General features: G+C 40.4%; 1 protein-coding gene across 1 annotated transcript in view; it reads left to right on the top strand.

Annotated features, from left to right (window-relative positions):
• Positions 1-22,327, top strand: part of KMT2A (lysine (K)-specific methyltransferase 2A) — an 82,801-nt gene that overhangs the window by 55,328 nt on the left and 5,146 nt on the right. The window contains exons 24-37 of the mRNA XM_008574936.1: positions 548-706; positions 1,450-1,567; positions 1,689-1,767; positions 2,999-3,159; positions 3,358-3,543; positions 3,770-8,018; positions 8,695-8,775; positions 10,384-10,448; positions 11,643-11,813; positions 13,635-13,709; positions 20,174-20,348; positions 20,513-20,620; positions 21,430-21,513; positions 21,917-22,046. Coding sequence (XP_008573158.1) covers positions 548-706; positions 1,450-1,567; positions 1,689-1,767; positions 2,999-3,159; positions 3,358-3,543; positions 3,770-8,018; positions 8,695-8,775; positions 10,384-10,448; positions 11,643-11,813; positions 13,635-13,709; positions 20,174-20,348; positions 20,513-20,620; positions 21,430-21,513; positions 21,917-22,046 — 5,841 coding nt within the window. The remainder of the gene's footprint in view (positions 1-547; positions 707-1,449; positions 1,568-1,688; positions 1,768-2,998; positions 3,160-3,357; positions 3,544-3,769; positions 8,019-8,694; positions 8,776-10,383; positions 10,449-11,642; positions 11,814-13,634; positions 13,710-20,173; positions 20,349-20,512; positions 20,621-21,429; positions 21,514-21,916; positions 22,047-22,327) is intronic.

The following is a 22,327-nucleotide window of genomic DNA, read 5'->3' on the forward strand; positions in this document are numbered from 1 at the left end:
CCTATGCAGAGAAACAAGTAGATTGTGTAGAGAGAACAAACAAAAAGTCTTACCTGGAGAGGAGCCCAGATTGTGAGTGTAACAAAATAAGGTGGTGACATACAGGGACAGTTGAAGGAAATCTTTGAATCATATAAGTTCGTCATCTGTTGAGTCTAATAACTAAAGAACCATTATGATTCTGACTAATAAAATCTTTCTAGAGCTGAATTTGGATATAATAGCTTTCTCACAAAATGATGTTTTTAGCATTGATCTCCAAAATTTCATCTTTTCTAAATCAGTTGTGCATCCTAGAAAGAATGTTTTGGTCCACGTTCTAAACATAATTGTAATATTTAAATTTAATAGTTACAAGGCCCTATGGATAATGGGAGAGAGAGGATTCAAGGAGGCTTTGTGGCTCATATCAGTTCTCTGTAATTCAGTAGATTACCAATAAACAAAACGAAGGAAACGTAGAATGGGGCAACTCTATAGAGGTGATGGCAAATGTCTTAAAACATCTAAAAGCCTGAATAAGACTCTGTTCTTTCTGGGTTTCTAGAGATGTGAATTCTGCCAAAAGCCAGGAGCCACCGTGGGTTGCTGTCTCACATCCTGCACCAGCAACTATCATTTTATGTGTTCCCGAGCCAAGAACTGTGTTTTTCTAGATGATAAAAAAGTGTATTGCCAACGGCATCGGGATTTGATCAAAGGCGAGGTGAGAGAGATTTAGTTGCCTATTTTGCTTTTTAATAATAGACTTTACTTTTAAGAGCAGTTTTAGGTTTACAGCAAAATTAGCAGAAGGCACAGAGATTTCCCATATACCCCCTGCCCTCACATAGGCACAGCCTCCCCCATTATTAGCATCCCCCACCGGAGTGGTATGTTTGTTACAATTGATGAACCTACTGAGATTTACTCTTGGTGGTGTACATTCTGTGGGTTTGGACAAATGTATAATGACATGTATCCATCATTATAGTATCATGTAGAGTATTGTCCCCGCCCAAAAAATGCTCTGTGCTCTGCCTGTTCATCCCTATCTCCCCTTTAACCCTGGCCAACCACTGATCTTTTTACTGTCTCCATAGTCTCGCCATTTCCAGATTTTCATATAGTTCCAATCGTGTAGTATGCCTTTTCAGACTGGCTTCTTCTACTTAGCAATATGCATTTAAGTTTTCTCCAAGTCTTTTCATGGCTTATTTAGTTGCTTTATGAATTCTCTAAGAATTCAGGGAAAAAAGACTGAAAAATAGCAAGATGGTAAACTATTTTGCCTTCCTACTAGGTATTCCTAGAGTCATTTCCTCTTATGAGGAATACAGAAGTCCTGCTAGTAAAACAGAAGGCTGATTTTGATTTAAGCTCTGTACTTGGCCTGTGAGAGAGTCAGTATCATGAGTATAGTGTGAAAAGAGACAGCCTGTTAACAGCTACCCTGGGCTTTTATTTAAGGTGGTTCCTGAGAATGGATTTGAAGTTTTTAGAAGAGTGTTTGTGGACTTCGAAGGAATCAGTTTGAGAAGGAAGTTTCTCAATGGCTTGGAACCAGAAAATATCCATATGATGATTGGTAAGACCTAGGCCTTGGTTATTGGGGAAGGCTGTTATGTCATTGGGGCACTTTCTGGTCCTCAATTTTAAAATGACCCGCCTCATTATCTCCTCTAATCAGTTCTTTTTTCCTTGGTCAGGCTCTATGACGATTGACTGTTTAGGAATTCTGAATGATCTTTCTGACTGTGAAGATAAGCTCTTTCCTATTGGATATCAGTAAGTAGCACTATAAAGAGGAGACAGCAGTCCCTGCAACTTGAGCACCCTGAAGCAATGTGCAGGTCATTAAATGTAGGGGCACACTTGTTATCTACCTTAACTGCTACCAAAAATTATCACTTTTTGCTAGTTCTCTGGTTCATCAGCTTGTAGATTGGGATTAAAGCAGCATTTTATGTTAGCTAAATCTACTTATAGAAGGAAAGTATTGTTGGCATAATTTTGGAATCATTTCCTAATAAAACCTAAATAGAGAACACAGGGTCCATCTCTTAAGGTTCTTTTAAATTCCATTCATCATTCATCTGGATTCAAAAGTCCAGATTATTTTCATGGATCAAACTCCTCATGCCCTGTCCCCAATTTTACATTTTTTAGATCCTTCTAGAAATATAAATCCCCACAATAATAATCAGATTCTCCAGTAAAAATTTATAATCTTTCCTACATGAAGCAAATTGTTAAATAAATGTCTAACAAGTTGACATTATAAACTCAATTTCCCTTCTACTTCTCCCTCTTTGGAGTCTCTAGATCCTTCTAGAAATATAAATCCCCACAATAATAATCAGATTCTCCAGTAAAAATTTATAATCTTTCCTACATGAAGCAAATTGTTAAATGAATGTCTAACAAGTTGACATTATAAACTCAATTTCCCTTCTACTTCTCCCTCTTTGGAGTCTCATTTTGTAATATAAACTCCAATTTATTCTGCATACCAATTCTGATGACACAGTCTATACTCCACATTTAGCTGACAGCTCTTTGTACAGGATTCAGCTGATGTGAAGCAGTTACATTTCCCTTGACTAATAGGGCTTTTCTCAAATGAAACACCTCAGGTTTGCCCTTTGTTTTATTTTAGGGCCTCACTTTGTGCACCTTGTAGGGCGGTAGTCTTTTCCTGAAGGCCAATAACTATTTTTTGTAGTAGTTAGTATTTTTCTTTCTCTGGGTTTTAGGATATTTTTCTATTTTGGGCACCTGCTTATGATACAATAAAAAAAGATCTTATGTTATTTTCTAAGAGGCTAGGAAAAACCAAGGACTTCAAAAAGCTTGGAACAGCTTAACTAAGGGAATCTATACTAAGAACCCATGAAATAAAGCTAAATTCTGTAAACCAAGGAGTCCAGGGAACCTAGGATGAGGAAAGGTTTTGACAAACGTTGATTTCTGTTTCTGTCCTCTCACTTATAGTGATTTTTCTAAATCTGTTTGCCAGGTGTTCCAGGGTATACTGGAGCACCACAGATGCTCGCAAGCGCTGTGTGTATACGTGCAAGATAGTGGAGTGCCGTCCTCCAGTTGTAGAGCCAGATATCAACAGTACTGTTGAACATGATGAAAATAGGACCATCGCCCATAGTCCAACATCTTTTACAGGTTAGTCTTTCATCTAGATGGAACCTGAATTTGATTTTTGGGAGTATTGTGATTGAAAGGTGGGGGAAAAGTCCTTTACTTGGGAGATCTCTTTTGTTTCTAGTTTGACATTTACCTAAGAGCTGGCTTTTTAAAATATTTTTGTTTGATATTTTAATTGGGCTTTTTTAGTTAAGAGTTTTTATTTTTCTACCACAGAAAGTTCATCTAAAGAGAATCAAAACACAGCTGAAATTGTAAGTCCTCCATCACCAGACCGACCTCCTCATTCGCAAACCTCTGGCTCCTGTTATTATCATGTCATCTCAAAGGTCCCTAGAATTCGCACACCCAGTTATTCTCCAACACAGAGATCCCCGGGTTGTCGGCCATTGCCTTCTGCAGGTAAAGGACTTCTTTGACCTGTTTGACTCAAGATGGTCAGCTCAAAGATTAATTTGTAATTCTTCCAGGCAACTTTATGTTTGTGACTTATACTAATGGAAAACATAGATTTTCAGTTGCCTATAAGTATGTATAGCCAAGTCATTGAAACCAATGACTTCCACACATTTATTCTATCTCTAATGACTTTACTTTTACTTTACTTTACTTTTTCTCTCTTGTTTAGGAAGTCCTACCCCAACCACTCATGAAATAGTCACAGTGGGTGATCCTTTACTCTCCTCTGGACTTCGAAGCATTGGCTCCAGGCGTCACAGTACTTCTTCCTTGTCACCCCAGCGGTCCAAACTCCGAATAATGTCCCCAATGAGAACTGGGAATACTTACTCCAGAAATAGTGTTTCTTCAGTCTCTACCATTGGGACCTCTACAGATCTTGAGTCAAGTGCCAAAGCCGTTGATCATGCCTTAGGGCCACTGAATTCAGGTTCTAATTTAGGGCAAAACACTTCCACCTCTTCAAATTTGCAAAGAACAGTGGTTACTGTGGGCACTAAAACCAGTCACTTGGATGGATCTTCTTCAGAAATGAAGCATTCCAGTGCTTCAGATTTGGCATCCAAGAGCTCCTCTTTAAAAGGAGAGAAGACCAAAATGGTGACTTCCAAGAGTTCAGAGGGATCTGCACGTAATGTGGCCTACCCTGGAATTCCTAAACTGACTCCACAGGTTCATAACACAACATCTGGAGAATTAAATGTTAGTAAAATCAGCGCTTTCACTGAACCCTCTTCAGTGCCATTTGCTTCTAAAGAGGCTCTCTCCTTCCCACAACTCCATTTGAGAGGGCAAAGGAATGACCGAGACCAACACACAGGTTCTACCCAACCAGCAAATCCCTCTCCAGATGAGGACACTGAAGTCAAAACCTTGAAGTTATCTGGAGTGAGCAACAGATCATCCATTATCAATGAACATATGGCATCTAGTTCCAGAGATAGGAGACAGAAAGGGAAAAAATCTTGTAAAGAAACTTTCAAAGAAAAGCATTCCAGTAAATCTTTTTTGGAACCTGGTCAGGTGACAACTGGTGAGGAAGGAAACCTAAAGCCAGAGTTTGCTGATGAGATTTTGACTCCTGAGTTTATGGGGCAACGACCATGTAATAGTGTTTCTTCTGATAAGATGGGGGATAAAGTCCTTTCTATTCCAGGAGTCCCCAAAGCTCCATCCATGCAGGTAGAAGGATCTACAAAGGAATTACAGGCACCTCGAAAACGTACAGTCAAAGTGACACTGACACCTCTAAAAATGGAAAGCGAGAGTCAATCCAAAAATGCCCTGAAAGAAGGTAGTCCCGCTTCTCCTTTGCAAATAGAGTCAACATCTCCAACAGAACCAGTTTCAGCCTCTGAAAGTCCAAGAGATGGTCCAGTGGCCCAATCAAGTCCTAACAATACCTCATCCCAGGATTCTCAAAGTAATAGCTATCAGAATCTTCCCGTACAGGATGGAAACCTAATGCTTCCAGATGGCCCCAAACCTCAGGAGGATGGCTCTTTTAAGAGGAGATATCCTCGTCGTAGTGCCCGTGCACGTTCTAACATGTTCTTTGGGCTCACCCCACTCTATGGAGTAAGATCCTATGGTGAAGAAGACATTCCATTCTACAGCAGCTCAACTGGGAAGAAACGAGGCAAGAGATCAGCTGAGGGACAGGTGGATGGGGCTGATGACTTAAGCACTTCAGATGAAGATGACTTATACTATTACAATTTCACCAGAACAGTGATTTCTTCAGGTGGAGAGGAACGGCTGGTATCCCATAATTTATTTCGGGAGGAGGAACAATGTGATCTTCCGAAAATTTCACAGTTGGATGGTGTTGATGATGGGACAGAGAGTGATACTAGTGTCACAGCCACAGCAAGGAAAAGCAGCCAGATGCCTAAAAGAAATGGTAAGGAAAATGGAACAGAGAACTTAAAAATTGATCGACCTGAAGATGCCGGGGAAAAAGAACATGTCATTAAGAGTTCTGTTGGCCACAAAAATGAGCCAAAGATGGATAACTGCCACTCTGTAAGCAGAGTTAAGACACAGGGACAGGATTCCTTGGAAGCTCAGCTCAGCTCATTGGAGTCAAGCCGCAGAGTCCACACAAGCACCCCCTCGGACAAAACTTTATTGGACACCTATAATCCTGAACTCCTGAAATCAGATTCAGACAATAACAACAGTGATGACTGTGGCAATATTCTGCCTTCAGACATTATGGACTTTGTACTAAAGAATACTCCATCCATGCAGGCTTTGGGTGAGAGCCCAGAGTCATCTTCATCAGAACTCCTGAATCTTGGTGAAGGTTTGGGTCTTGACAGTAATCGTGAAAAAGACATGGGTCTTTTTGAAGTATTTTCTCAGCAGCTGCCAACTACAGAACCTGTGGACAGTAGTGTCTCTTCCTCTATCTCAGCAGAGGAGCAGTTTGAGTTGCCTCTAGAGCTACCATCGGATCTTTCTGTCCTGACCACCCGGAGTCCCACTGTCCCTAGCCAGAATCCCAGTAGACTAGCTGTAATCTCAGACTCGGGGGAGAAGAGAGTAACCATCACAGAAAAATCTGTAGCCTCCTCTGATGGTGACGCAGCACTGATGAGTCCAGGGGTAGATCCAACTCCTGAAGGGCACATGACTCCTGATCATTTTATCCAAGGACACATGGATGCAGACCACATCTCCAGCCCTCCTTGTGGTTCAGTGGAGCAAGGCCATGGCAACAATCAGGATTTAACTAGAAACAGTAGCACCCCTGGCCTTCAGGTACCTGTTTCCCCTACTGTTCCTATCCAGAACCAGAAGTATGTGCCCAGTTCTACTGAGAGTCCTGGCCCATCTCAGATTTCTAATGCAGCTGTCCAGACCACTCCACCCCACCTGAAACCAGCCACTGAGAAACTCATTGTTGTTAACCAGAACATGCAGCCTCTTTATGTTCTCCAAACTCTTCCAAATGGAGTGACCCAAAAAATCCAGTTGACCTCTTCTGTTAGTTCTTCACCCGGTGTGATGGAGACAAATACTTCAGTATTGGGGCCCATGGGAAGTGGTCTCACCCTAACCACAGGACTAAATCCAAACTTGCCAACTTCTCAATCTTTGTTCCCTCCTGCTAGCAAAGGACTGCTCCCCATGCCTCATCACCAGCACTTACATTCCTTCCCTACAGCTACTCAAAGTAGTTTCCCACCCAACATCAGCAACCCTCCTTCAGGCCTACTTATTGGGGTTCAGCCTCCTCCAGATCCCCAACTTTTGGTTTCAGAATCCAACCAGAGGACAGACCTCAGTACCACAGTAGCCACTCCATCCTCTGGACTGAAAAAAAGACCCATATCTCGTCTACAGACCCGAAAGAATAAAAAACTTGCTCCCTCTAGTACCCCTTCAAACATTGCTCCTTCTGATGTGGTTTCTAATATGACTTTGATTAACTTCACATCCTCCCAGCTTTCAAATCATCCCAATCTATTAGACTTGGGCTCGCTTAATACTTCATCTCATCGAACTGTCCCCAATATCATAAAAAGATCTAAATCTGGCATCATGTATTTTGAACAGGCACCCCTGTTACCACAGAACGTGGGAGGAACTGCTGCCACAGCAGCAGGCACATCGACAATAAGCCAGGACACTGGCCACCTCACATCAGGGCCTGTGTCTGGCTTGGCATCTGGTTCCTCTGTCTTGAATGTTGTATCCATGCAAACTACAACCACCCCTACCAGTAGTAGTGCATCAGTTCCAGGACATGTCACCTTAACTAACCCAAGGTTGCTTGGTACCCCAGATATTGGCTCAATAAGCAATCTTTTAATCAAAGCTAGCCAGCAGAGCCTGGGGATTCAGGACCAACCTGTGGCTTTACCGCCAAGTTCAGGAATGTTTCCACAACTGGGGACACCGCAGACTCCCTCTACTGCTGCAATGACAGCAGCATCTAGCATCTGTGTGCTCCCCTCTACTCAGACTACGGGCATAACAGCTGCTTCACCTTCTGGGGAAGCAGCAGAAGAACACTATCAGCTCCAGCATGTGAATCAGCTTCTTGCCAGTAAAACTGGGATTCTCTCTTCCCAGCGTGATCTTGATCCTGCTTCAGGGACCCAGACATCAAACTTTTCCCAGACAGTTGATGCTCCTAATAGCATAGGACTAGAGCAGAACAAGGCTTTATCCTCAGCTGTGCAAGCCAGCTCAGCGTCTCCTGGGGGCTCCCCATCCTCTGGACAGCAGTCAGCAAGCCCCTCAGTTCCGGGTCCCACTAAAACCAAACCAAAAATCAAACGGATTCAGCTGCCTCTGGACAAAGGGAATGGCAAGAAGCACAAAGTTTCCCATTTGCGGACCAGTTCTTCTGAAGCACACATTCCAGACCAAGAAGCCAACACAACATCCCTGACCTCAGTCACAGGGTGAGAGATTCAAATGTTAGCTATGGTGGGTCTGTGGGATTTTGTGCTCTGGATTAGAGGTTTTGAAATGGTAGTCTTTTTGGAGGGACACTCCTCTGTCCAAGTTGCATTACTAAAGGGTTTCCCGGGTTTTGACTTTGACTTTTTCCCCTCCCAATGGTGATTCATAGAGTAAAATATAGTTCCATTTGTGGGCAGTTTGTCTCTTGGATAGGACCACATCTCTTAATTACTCTTTGATTTCAAATAGTGCTGCTCTTTGCTCCTGTTTCTTTTTTTGCTGAGGCTTAGGACACTAGGGAATGATTATTCCTGTCTGGAAGGCAAGGCCCTTTGTTTTAGATCTTCATGGAGTCCTTTTTTAAAACTTTCTCATTGAAATGTATCATATAAAGTGCACTAGTGAATTTTTACATGTGTATGCACCCATGTAGCCACCACTCAGATCAAGATAGAGAACATTTCTAGCACCCCAGAAGGCCCCTTGTGCCCTCTGTTATTCAGTTCCCCCCTAAGGTAACCATTATTCTAACTTTATGACCATGGGTTAGTTTGGCTAAACAGTAATTTTTATCACATCCTGATAGAGTCGTTTCTTTAGACTGACCTCCACATTTAGTTTGGTACATATTCACTGGTGACTTTTCTTGAAAAGATACAAATGATTTTTTTCTAGGACTCCAGGAGCAGAGGCTGAGCAGCAGGATACAGCTAGTGTGGAACAGTCATCACAAAAAGAGTGTGGGCAACCTGCAGGGTAAGCTTAAAAATTAGTTCTCTAAGGTTAAGCCCTCAATTCTGTCCACCTCATTTTTTTTTTTTTTTTTTTTGAGACCGGCCGCACTGCGCTCAGCCAGTGAGTGCACAGTGCACAGCCATCCCTATATAGGATCCGAACCCGCGGCGGGAGCGCTGCTGCGCTCCCAGCACTGCACTCTCCCGAGTGCGCCACGGGCTCGGCCCTGTCCACCTCATTTAAAAAATACTTCTTCCCTTCCTGCTTTACATTGCTTTTTATTTTGTTGCCAAAGTTTTTTTTTTAAAAAGATGACCGCGGGGCCGGCCCGGTGGCGTACTGCACTAGTGCGCCGCTTGGGAAGCACGGAGGCGCTCCTGCCGAGGGTTCGGATCCCACATACAGACCGGCTCCTGCTCACTGGCTGAGCGAGGCGCGGGGGCAACACCGAGGGTTGCGATCCCGTTGCCGGTCCCGGTCCGGTACGGGGGCGACACTGAGGGTTGCGATCCGTTGCCGGACACAGAAAAAGACAAAAAAAAAAGATGACCGGTAAGGGGATCTTAACCCTTGACTTGGTGTTGTCAGCACCATGCTCAGCCAGTGATGGAACCGGCCATCCCTATATAGGATCCGAACCCAGGGCCTTGGTGTTATCAGCACCACACTCTCCCGAGTGAGCCACGGGCCGGCCCGCCAAAGTTTTTTTAATGGGAGTAATACCAAAAAAAAATCCAACATAGCATAGAATTATTTAAATAACAGGTAATGGTTCTCTGTCCCTCCTACCCACCCCCTCCCAATCTATTTCCTAGGGGTAACCATTGCTAATAATTTGTTTTTATCCATGCAGGCATTTCTGTGCATATACAGATATGCATTGTATATATATGAATATATATACTCTTTCTTTTACATGAAAAATGTAATGTAGTATGTACTGTTCTGTTTGATTTTTTCACTTACTGTACTGTTTTGTGTACATCTTTCTGTACCAGTACATATAGATACACTTCACTTTTTTAATGGCTGCCCTCAATTCTGTTGTGTGGATCTAAACTATAATTTATTTAACTAGTCCCCGATTGATATGCATTTGAATTGTTTCCAGGATTTATTTAATCTTTTTTATTTATTTATTTTTGCATCTGGCCAGTTCAGCAATCCGAACCCTTTACCTTAGTGTTACCAACACTGTTGTTTAATTTTAGAAAGTGAAAATTGTTTATGGTTTACTTGCCTATGCAGATTATTTTTTATTTTTAGTTAAACCTCTAACTTATTTAAGTAACTCCAGAACTGCTTCTGACAAGTGTTCTTTCATTTTTTTCTAATAGTAAGGGTATGATAAGAATTTCAAGGTCACATTCTACAACTTCAAAAGCAGAAACTTAATGTCAATATTTGGTAAATAATCTCATAAAAGACAGCTTTATGTTATGTACAACGTATGCATAATAGTGTGGTGGTGGTGTTCATTCAACAGGTTCTACAGAAAGCCCCTGTGGTTCATTTTCTAGTAGTTGTTTTGTATAACTAATACAGCTGTATGGCAGATTGTGGACAGTTTTTGTCTTTGAATTGAACTAACTAATGGTACATTTCACATTTGGTTTGCTTTTCATTTAGGAAAGTGGCTGTTCCTCCAGAGATTCAGACGACTCAAAATCCAGCAAATGAACAAGAAAGTACAGGTATGTGGGTGGGTAACAGGTTAGAATAAGAATTTCAAAGCTAAAAGGACAATAAAAATCATCTACTTTACCTCCTGGTTTTCTAGATTCAAAAAAGGAAAAAAAAAAAAACTAAGTTCCAAAGAATTTAAGTGATTGGCCAAAGTTGTAGACTGACATTTGGAGTACCTATCTCCTGGTGCAGCTCTTCCAGTACATATTCTGTGATCATCTGTCAGCTAAAGGACACAAAACAACACCTATAAAAATCCTGTATTCTGCTGGTTTTAACAGCAGTGAGATTTTTAAATAGCTGATTTTAAATAGTGATAATCCGACTTCATCCTCTAGTTGTCACTGAAGAAAACCAAGAACCATTTTTATTAGACAGTCAGATGTTAGTAGCAACTCCAGATATATCTCCATAGCACTTTCCATTCATCCTAATGAATTTGATCAGAGAATAACCGGTCACTTCAAGATTAGAGAGTTCTGGTTATAAGGCCCTGCCCAGTTTGATAGATGGGACTACCCAAAAGAGAAGAAGGTAGAGAAAAAATGCTTAGGCATAAGATTTAAGATGTTATCACATCCTGCTGATTTGCTGGTTCCTCAAGAGGACTGGCACATCTATTTATGTGAAAAGGCAGTGAAGGGTGGTGGCTGAGCTAATAGTGCAGACTCTGGAGTCAGATGGGTTGAAATCCCAGCTTTACCACTTATAAACTGTGTGAACTTGGACTAGTTACTTAACCTCTCTCTGCCTCAGTTTTCTCACCTTTAAAATGAAGATAATAATAACACCTACCTCACTGGGTCATCATGAGGTTTACATAAGTTAATGTATGTGAAGTTCCTAGAAGAGTGCCTCATACATAGTAAGTGCTTCACACTTATTAACTGTTGTTATTTTTTACCCTTGACCCTATTGAGAACAATTATTGAAAAACTATTGAATTGTTATACCAGAAACTTTACCACAGAACAGCATAACTTCATGGAAAAAAACCTCAGTTTTAGTTACTTTTTAGCTACAACCCAGGGCAAGCACTTGGAGCCTCAGTTTTGTTGTCTATAAATGGGAATAATGATACCAACTGTGGAGTATTGGTAGGCTTAGAGATAATATACATAAGGTACCCTGCACATAGTTGGCACTCAGTAAGCATTTGTTACTGCAACCACTTTGGCCCCTATCTATTTTCTCTCTCCTAGAACCTAAAACAGTGGAAGAGGAAGAAAGTAATTTCAGCTCTCCGCTGATGCTTTGGCTCCAGCAAGAACAAAAGCGGAAGGAAAGCATTGCTGAGAAAAAGCCCAAGAAAGGTCTTGTTTTTGAAATTTCAAGTGATGATGGCTTTCAGATCTGTGCAGAAAGTATTGAAGGTGAGTTAATTAAATTAGATGGACCCACCAGCAGCAGCCCTGTTTCAGCTAGATCTTCATTTTATGAGTATTAGTACCATTTGGGTTGGCAGTTTTGTGCTAGGTGTTATGGCAGATACTTGGAGGCATTATACATTTTCCTTGTCCTTGAGAAGTTTCTCTTGTTAGAGAAATAACCATAATTTATGTGAAAAGTCAGTGATATAGATTATATTTTAAGAGTACATAAATATTAGCAGTCCAGCTCACCCTTCAAGATCCAGCTCACACAGTCTTCCTTAATCTTCTGAGGCAGATAAGCACTCCCACTCCCTCCTTTCAAATCTTATATGTTCCTCTCTCATAGCTTAAAATTTATCATATAAATGTTTGTTTACTTTTATATCTCACTCACCCAACAGTGAACATTCCATAAAGCCCAGAATTTTATTTTCTTAGTCATCTTTCTATCCCGAGCATTCATTAACATTTGAAAGACTAGTGAATGTTCTCTAGGCTGTTAGAACTAAAGTTTGAAATTTGAACTAAAGTTTGGAGTTTGAAGGATAGAAAGGTCACTGTGGGTGAGTTAGGGTTACCAAATAATCCATGAAGATTAAAGAATAGAAGATTCTATTAAAGGAGATAATAGAATTTGGGTTAGGCAAAGGGGAATGGGGAGGGCTTTCTAAGAGAAAGAAAGGATGGAAGCAAAGTTAGAAAAACAGGATTGTATTTGGTGAGTTTAGAGTAGTGTCCAGTGGGAAGTTGACGTTGATATCCATGTCAGGTAGTAGTGAAAGAGAAAACTGAGAAGGTGGATTGGGCACAGGTCTTGGTGGACCTTCAGTGCCAAACCATGAGGCCTTTAAAAATTTGGGGGAGTGGAACAAAAGCAGAATTTCAGGAATCTTAATGTGGTAGGTCCATATACAATAGATTGAACTGTAGACATGCAAAGATAAGAGGTCACTAATGAGAATATTGCTAGAATAGGGATATCAAGTAATAAAGCCCATTTCCAGTGGGAAAAGAAAGGAAAAGAAGAAAGAATGGATGCACTTGGTGACTGCTTAGATATGAGGAGGGGAGAGAGAAGAGTCGAAGATGAATCTGAAGATTCAGGCCTGGGTGACTAAGAAAAGGATAATGTAAAGAGAACAAAGAAGATATGTAAGGAGATATAAGTTCCACACAAGACATTGAGTGTGGAATGGTGGTGAGAAATCCAATTAGAGATGTATAGCAGACAGTAAGAGATCATAGAATCTTAGGTTAGAGCTCGAGGGGACTGTAAAGATTTTCTAGTTCTACCCCTTAATTTTAAGGAACTGAGAGGTTATGATCTCCCCATAGTCCTGGTTAAATCATTAGCCATGTTAAATCACTAAATCATGTTTTGGTTAGGGATATACCAAACATTCAGGTGTGGGATCCAGACTTCCACTGAGGGATGTGAATGCTTTGGGGATTCAGAGGTCATTTCAGAAGGTCCGAATCTCCTTAATGCTCCTGTGTCCTCTAACAGAAAGAGCACTGCTGGGTAGTGCACCTTCCCAGCTTCTTCATGCAGTGAATTGATTTAAACTATAAGAAAAAATGGGCCGATTGGTTAGCTCAGTTGATTAGAGCACAGTGTTGTAACACCAAGGTCAAGGGTCTGGCTTGCTGCCAAAAGTAAATAAATAAATAAACAATAGGAAAAACAACAAAATGCTATTCTAGGAGAGTATGTGTTTATGTTATTGGGATTCTAAGCATAATGCATGTGCAAGTCATTGGTATTAAGAGATGTTTGCATGAATACTTTTTAGCCTACAGTTTTCTTTTGTTTCCTTCCAGACGCCTGGAAGTCATTGACAGATAAAGTCCAGGAAGCTCGATCAAATGCCCGCCTAAAGCAGCTCTCATTTGCAGGTAATGGCTGGAGTTGTTATTTCACTCCTGTCTCACAATAATCTGGTAACTTGTTAGTCTAACCCAGAGCCGATTCTACCAAAAGCAACAAAAAAAGAAAATCAACATTTAAAAAAAAAAGAAAATCATTTTTCACAGCTTTATTGAGATATATACTGTACAGTTCACCCATTTAAAGCATACAGTTCAACGGATTTTAGTATATTCACAGAGTTGTACAACTGTCACTACTATATAATTCCAGAACATTTTCATCATCCCTAAAAGAAACCCCAAACTCAATCTCCATCCCCAGGCTCTGGCTCTCTCTGTGGATTTGCCTATTCTGGACATTACATATAAATGAAATCATACTCTGTGTGGCTTTCTGTGACTGCCTTCTTTCACTTAACATAATGCTTTGAAGGTTTCTCTCTGATGTAACAGTGCATCAGTACTTTGTTTCTTTTTATTGCCAAATAATATTGCATTGTGTGTCTATACCACATGTTGCTTATCCATTCATCAGCTGATGAACATTTGGATTTTTTTCACTTTCTGACCATTATGAATAATGTTGCCATGAATATTCATGTACAAGTTTTTGTGTAGACATTTGAAAATTTCTCTTGGTATATACTTAAGAGTGGAATTGCCAGGCCATATGGTAACTCTGTTTAATTTTTTGAGGAACTGCCAAATTATGTTTTTTTTTTTCAAAGTACCTGCACCATTTTATATTTCCATCAGCAATGCATGAGGGTTTCAGTTTGTCCACATCCTCACTAACATTTATTATTATCTGGTTTTTTTTTACTATGGACATCCTAGTGAGTGTGAAATGAGATCTCACTGTAATTTTGTTATAACTTCTTTTTAAAGTTGAAATAGTTTCTCATTGGTATCAGACTTCATTTAAATTTAGACAGTGTAAAAACATTAATACGCTTGTTTCTAGTGAAAATTAAAGATTTTAATTAATCTAAGATAGAAACCTTCCATTGACTCTTTTTCCATATCTACCTACCTCTCCTTCCTCCTTTCAGATTGGTGCTGGGAAGGTAGGTGAATGGTTACTTAGAGGAATTCAACTTTATCTGTCATTATTTTTCTTTTAAGAAGGAAGGGAAGGAAAATATTTGAAGTGTATATTAGAAAATATTAACATTTGTTCCTTTTAGGTGGCAGATACATATGAGGCTATTACAACAGCTTGTGTATTATTTAACAATTTAAATTTTTCAGAAATTTTTTAATTAAAAGAAAAAACAAAGAACCCAGCAGGTATCTCCCGCAAAATACAAATGGCCAATAATATGAAAAGATTCTCAATCTCACTCATATTTTTTAAGTGCATATTAAAACCTGATTAACAATTTCCACCTTGACTAACAAAGATTCAGAATTTGGAGATAATATGTGTAAAGATGGATGGATGGGCCCTCTCCTACATTAATGGTGGATGTATAACTTATTAATACAACCATTTGGAAGAGTAGTTAAGCAATAGCTATCAAGATTTTCTAGTTACATGCCCGTCCACCCAACAATTACACTTTTAAGAAATTATCTTGGCCGGCCTGGTGGCGCACTGCTACAGTGCGCCGCTTGGGAGCGCGGTGGTGCTCCCGCCGAGGGTTCGGATCCCACATACAGACCGGTTCCCGCTCACTGGCTGAGCGAGGTGTGGGAGCAACACCGAGGGTTGCGATCCCGTTGCCGGTCCCGGTCCGGTATGGGCGCGACACTGAGGGTTGCGATCCGTTGCCGGACACGAAAAAAGACAAAAAGGAAAAAAAAAAAAAAAAAGAAATTATCTTATAGGTAGTCTCAACCAAGTCATAAAAATGTATAAGGATGTTCATTACAATGTGTAGTAACAAAAAACTGGAAGCAATCCAAACATTCCTTAGTATAGGAATTTAGAAAGAGGTCCAAAATAAATTAATTGAAAAGGCAAGTTTTAACAGTATGTATCTAGTACGCTCATGAGTCCCTTAAGATACTTAAATTATATATGCACTAGTGATTGCTTCTGAGGAGTAGGACCTGGGGCATTAGAATGGGCAGCTTTTACTTTATTTCTCTGTACTATTACACTTTTATTTATATCCATGAGTATGTATTTCATTCATAAATTTTTTTAAAACTAGTTAATTCCATTATACTCAATTTTTAAAAGAACAGATGGCAAATAAGTTTTTTAGAAAGTTAGGCTCCTCCTAGGTTCTCAGCCTCTTCCCCTCTTACTCTCTCTACTCTCTAGGCTCCTTCAGCCATTCCCACGTTCTCACATTACAGCTCATGATTCAACCTACCATCCCCCAGAGGTCAGGTGAAAACAACACCAGTCAGTCTTGTCATCCTTCCTTTCCCTCATCATTTACAAGCTATTTATTCTACCCCAAAAGTATGACTTACTTCCCTTTCTTCTCTTTCCTTGCTTCCTCAGGCATAGCACTTGTTATTTTCACCTGTAATGTTAAAAAGCCTTATAACTGGTTCCTGACTCTTCCTTTTTTCCTCCTTACAGTGTATCCTCAGCATCACCAGAGGTACCTCAAAAGCTTCTTAGTATTGTCTACTAGTTGGGGAATAAAATCTCCAATCCTTAAGTATTTGTTAATAGTAATATTTGCTGAACACCTGTAATAAGCCTAGCTCCATGTTAAACACGCAGGATGTAATCGTTGAGTAGAAGCAGACTTGGCCCTGCTCTCCTGAGGTCTCCAGTCTGTGGATCCTTACATGACGAGGTCCTATTCAGCTGACTTGTCTATTCAACCTCAGCTCTCACCACTTTCCTCACCTCTCAAGGTTCTTTGTTCTGTAGCCGTACGACATGACATGTTCCACATCCATCAGTTTGTCTTCAAATGGGGTCTATATATGTGAGTCGGAATCTCTGGGCTCAGAACTAAGAAAGCTGAATTTTTAACATGTGCCCCCAAGTAATTCTTATTTATATTACATGTGCTTTCACACTAGCATACCGTAGTTCATGTGGTTCCTTCTACCGGGATTGACCTACTTCCCTCCATCTTCGTTCTCCTCCCCAAATTCCTTTACTTGTTTGATAAACTCCTGTTAATAATCCTTCAAGACCCTTCTCAAAGTCACCTCTTTTCTTTAACCTTTTTTGACCATTTTCCCCTGTGCCAACAGAAATCCCAACTCTTAACTGATTTAAACAGTTAGATAATTTATCATCTTACATAACAGAAAGTCCAGAGGTAGGACAGGCATCAAAATCGATTTATATGGGAGTTTGCAATGTCATCAAAGACCTAGACTTTTTTCTTCTTTCCACTTTGCTGTCTGTGGTAAAGTTTTATCATCAGCCTAATAGCAAATAACCGTAGCAGTTCACAGGATCACATTGTCATTGCAATATCCAGAGGAACAGGAGGGGCTTTTTATTAGAAACAAACGGATGTCTCATATCTCAGACCAGAATTTAGTACAATGTCCATTCCTAAGCTAGTTACCAGAGAGAAGACTAGAATTCCCAGGATTGGCTTAGACCAAGGGGTGGAAGGGGTGCTGGAAGTTAACCACAACAATCAGTACGTTCCCCAATCCAAAACCTGTCCATCATTCTTCATCTCCAGTGCTATTACCTTGTCCTTGTCCTCATGACCTTATACTCTAGTGGTGGGTATAAGTACCCTGAAGAAGATAACATGGGGTAATGAAATAGAGAGTAACACAAAGGTGGTAGTTGGTAGCAGGGAACCTCTTCTAGATAGAGTAGTCATGTCAAGCTAGGGCTAGGGCTCACAGACCCCTCAAGCCTCTTGTATAGAATGGGTCACAAACCCTTCACATGCAGGTCCACGAGCTACGTAACAGGAAAAGATCCTAGGAGCTGTGGGTAAAAATTAATAGGCTTTATTCAGAGCTAGGAGCAGCCACTCTCGTGGCCTCTCAGAGCATCCTGAGAAGCGGAGGCAGTGGCCTGTATCAGAGCCGTTAGTCCTTTATACTTAAGTCCATAACCCAGGACACCTGGGTGCCCAAATGCAATTACATTAGACAATAATGAAGGAACACCTGGGTGCACGTGGATATTTACATCAAATGCTTGGCAAGATTCTGAACATCTGAGGGGCCCTGACCATTGTCCTTCACTTTCCCTACAAGTCAGAAAAGGAGTCTCTTGATGAGATGACATTTGTGCTTAGACCTGAGTGATGATGAAAAGGAACCAGTTATGCAAAGACTTACAGCAAAAGGCCTTAACGCAGAGGAAACAGCAGATGAAAAAGTCCTGAAGTGGGAATGCTTTTGGTGTGTTTATCATGTTTTTTCCATGAAATAAAAGCTCTATGAATACAGACAGGTAACTTGCCTGTCTTGTTCACCTCTGAATTCCCAAGGTCCTGCCTGGAATAGTGAAGAGATGGAAAGAATGCCTGGAATATTGTAGGTGTGAAATAAATATTTGTTGAGTGAATAAATGAATCCTCTGCAAAAGAATAGATTGTTCCTTCTTAAGAGTACCAACAGTACTTTATACTGTAGCTTAATTTGGACAGTTTTCACATTGCATAACTGATGTACATATCTGCCTTCTTCTGCTGTCAACTCCTTGAGAACAGGGTCTGTGCATAGTTCATCTTTGTTTTCCCATTATCTACACAATACTTAATCTCATTGTAAGCCCTTATAGAGTTGAACATTCATCCTACATAATGAACTTTCATGGAAAATGAAATTTCCATGAAAATATACTTGAGTATTTAGTATGTTTTTCAATGTCTTTTTCTACCTAAGAATCCACAGCAGTCTAGAATTCCCAGGAAAAAGTTCTTAGGGAAAATCAGTGTTCTGTTGATAAAAGAGTTTGCCATTAGCTTATATGATTTAAGTTCATATATTGTAGGCTTGTATACCTAAGTCAAATTCTCGTCAGACCAACAGTTGTGCTCATAACAATGTTAACATTAACAGAAAATTAAGAAGGCAACTTTCTGCTTGCCATTGAAACCAAATTATCTGCCTTAGAAATTCTCTAAGTGAAATAGAAATCAGGCCTTTAATAACATCTTTTCCCCTTTCTAAAAAATTACCCAAGACATAGAAAAAGTTTTAAATACAGAAAAACAAAGAACCACAACAACAAATTAAAAGATGGACCATGTCGCATCTCCCAGAAGCAATTATTATTAACATTTAAACATGGATATCCTTCCAGACATTGCATGTGATCCCCAAATAACACCGCGGTTATATCTTAAAACATGTTTCATAAGACAAACCATGTGTCAGAATTAGATATGTGATCCTAACACAATTACACTTACAGAATACATATCTTTTCCACAACAGACACCATTATCATTTCTGTATCTATTAATAATACCAAAAGCCATATTTGTAAATGAAATAATATTGTTTATTTAATAAAAATAAAAACATTAGCTGTTTGCTAGTGTCAGAAAGTATGGCAGTTGTTACTATGCCCTGTCTCTTTAATGAAAATATCTAATCGTTTTAGAAAGCCCATCACCGTCTATGCCAGCAGACTTATAAAAATGTTTTCACAAAATAAAAAGAAATAAGAAATGCTCATCAACAGCGTGAGACTAAGTGAGTAAAACAAAGCAACTATTGAGTGCATTCCTCCATACGTTCACTGTAACAACCCAAGAGAGTTCTGTGTTAGGAGTATACTAACACTTTTTTAAAGTTTAGTGCAGCACTTGTATAAATGTGAGTTAACAGAAACCAGATGCTCCATTACCTGTCAACAGAAATGGGATCATATTTGTAATTATACAGTCCGAGGTTCAAATCTTGTCATACTAGCTATGTGACCTTGGGTATGTTATTTAAATTCTCTGAACCGAGGTTTGCTCACCTTAAAATGAAGCTAGTAACTCTCGCATACATGTGGAACATAGAAAACAGCCCATGGTTTGATAGCATACTTTTTTTTTTTTTGAGACCGGCCGCACCGCGCTCAGCCAGTGAGCACTGTGAGTGTACCAGTCATCCCTATATAGGATCCAAACCCGCGGCGGGAGCGCTACTGCGCTCCCAGCGCCGCACTCTCCCGAGTGCGCCACGGGCTCGGCCCCGATAGCATACTTTTTTTTTTTTTGAGACCGGCCGCACCGCGCTCAGCCAGTGAGCACTGTGAGTGTACCAGTCATCCCTATATAGGATCCAAACCCGCGGCGGGAGCGCTACTGCGCTCCCAGCGCCGCACTCTCCCGAGTGCGCCACGGGCTCGGCCCAGATAGCATACTTTTTTCACTCAGCAGTACTTTCCATAGCAGTAGATCACGGAACTTTCCATAGCAGTAGATCTGTATTGGCATCATTTTAATGGCTATCTAATGCTAATTTCTGGCTAATTTTCATGTGCTTTACCCTTGAGCAGCCTCTGGCAGAGTTATTCTCTAGCATAGGCCTTTCTTTGGTTATGCAGTTTCCTGTTGGCTACACTCCTCACTGCCCTGGTACCTTTGATCCTGCAGGTGTCAACGGTTTGAGGATGCTGGGGATTCTCCACGATGCAGTTGTGTTCCTGATTGAGCAGTTGTCTGGTGCCAAGCACTGTCGGAATTACAAATTCCGTTTTCACAAACCAGAGGAGGCCAATGAACCTCCCTTGAACCCTCATGGCTCAGCCAGGGCTGAAGTACACCTGAGGCAAGTTCCATTCTTTTCTGTAGGAAGATTTGGGTCCTGATTTTCTTATCTAATGATACAATTATTTTCCCACATAACTTTTGAGATTTCCAGTGTTAATGCTGTCATCCTGTACTGTTTTATTAAAGCATTTCTCTAAATACGTTTTCATCTTTTGACTCCAGGAAGTCAGCATTTGACATGTTTAACTTCCTGGCTTCCAAGCACCGACAGCCTCCTGAATACAACCCCAATGATGAGGAAGAGGAGGAGGTACAGCTGAAGTCAGCTCGGTAAGTCCTGAGTGGGGAGGGGTCAATAGAAATACTCTTGCTTTCCCTCTGCTCCAGCTGTTCAGCAGTGTTGCTTGAATCAGAATTTCATGGTTAACATTTAAGAAGACTAACATATAGTTTGTGTTAAAGTAGAAGTTGCTGTCTGGTAGAGAGAAATATAAGTTAGGGAGGTGTATTAGTCCACTTCTGTTGCTTGTAACAAAAAACCTGAAACTGGATGATTTATAAAGAAAAACAAAATTTATTACTTACAGTTTCTGAGGCTGGGAAGTCCAAAGTCCATCTGGTGGTGGGGACAGTGACCCAGGGGTCTCCCATTGCAAGATGGTGGGAGCAGAGAGAGAAAGGTAGACTCCTCTTCTTTCAAAGCCCTCAGAACCACACCCATGACCACCATTTTTAATCCATTCACTACTGCAGGATCCTATAATCTAATCACCTCTTCAAGGCTCCACCTTACAATTACCATAATAGGATTTCCCACCCTCTTAACAGTCACAGTGGGGACTAAGTTTCTAATACAAAAAACTTGGGGGACACAATTCAAGCTTCAGTGAGTTTTGGGGGGACATAATTCAATCCACTACATTGGAGTAGAAATTAAAATAACTGTAAGATGTATATTTTCTTTAACCATAACTCTTTCCTCTTTGGATGTACCACCATAAGCATCATGGCAGAATGTACTGTATATTAAAAATGGGCATGAACAAAGAGTGTATTCATATTGTCTAGGAATCTTCAACCCAAGACTCAAAACATTATTTTCTGAAGAAAAGTCATTAATAATCTGTTTTGTCTCTTAGGAGGGCAACTAGCATGGATCTCCCAATGCCCATGCGTTTCCGTCACTTAAAAAAGACTTCTAAGGAGGCTGTTGGTGTCTACAGGTATGGTTAAATTTGTAGAAAGAATTATGGAAAATCCAAAATCAAAGTGTACCAAATGCTGGAGTGACCTCCCTCATTCAGTGAGATTTTTATGGACTTTATTAATTGAACCTGATATCCTAGGTCCTACAACTCCTTGTGTTGAACAAGAAATTTAACATGATAAGCATTAAAATATTGCTACTGCTAGTGGGGTACAGAGTGGAGAAATCTCTGGCCATTTGTTAGAACAATTAATATGCACAGATCAGGTGGTTCCAAATCCTTTTTGCCCCCTGAAGTGTGTGTGTTTCTCCTGGGAAACTAACAGACCAGGAGAATTTATTCATTTATTCATGTATTCATACAATTAAACTTACTTGCAAAATTTGTGCCTGATCTCTTTTCCATCTTTATATCCTAGGTCTCCCATCCATGGCCGGGGTCTTTTCTGTAAGAGAAACATTGATGCAGGGGAGATGGTGATTGAGTATGCCGGCAATGTCATTCGTTCCATCCAGACTGACAAGCGAGAGAAGTATTACGACAGCAAGGTGAGTCTCCCACTTTCACTATCCCAGTTCTTTTTGTTTTGCTGTAGAAAAGGGCCATCGACTATCAGTATGGTCCCTGAATCCCAAAATAAATAGTGTATGTTATTGATTCAAAGACTCCCACACCCCCCACCACCACATTTTTACATCTTCAGAATTTGTTGTGGGCCAGTAAAAGTTCAGAATCCACTTAAGGATTAGTACACAAAGATACTCTTTGAAGGTTTTTCTGAGTGGATCCCAGGATCAAAAGCACATACATAGCTACACAAGTTTAAATT

The sequence above is a fragment of the Galeopterus variegatus genome, unplaced genomic scaffold (genome assembly GCF_000696425.1).
Source record: "Galeopterus variegatus unplaced genomic scaffold, G_variegatus-3.0.2 Scaffold1119, whole genome shotgun sequence".
NCBI classification, from domain to species: Eukaryota; Metazoa; Chordata; class Mammalia; order Dermoptera; family Cynocephalidae; genus Galeopterus; species Galeopterus variegatus.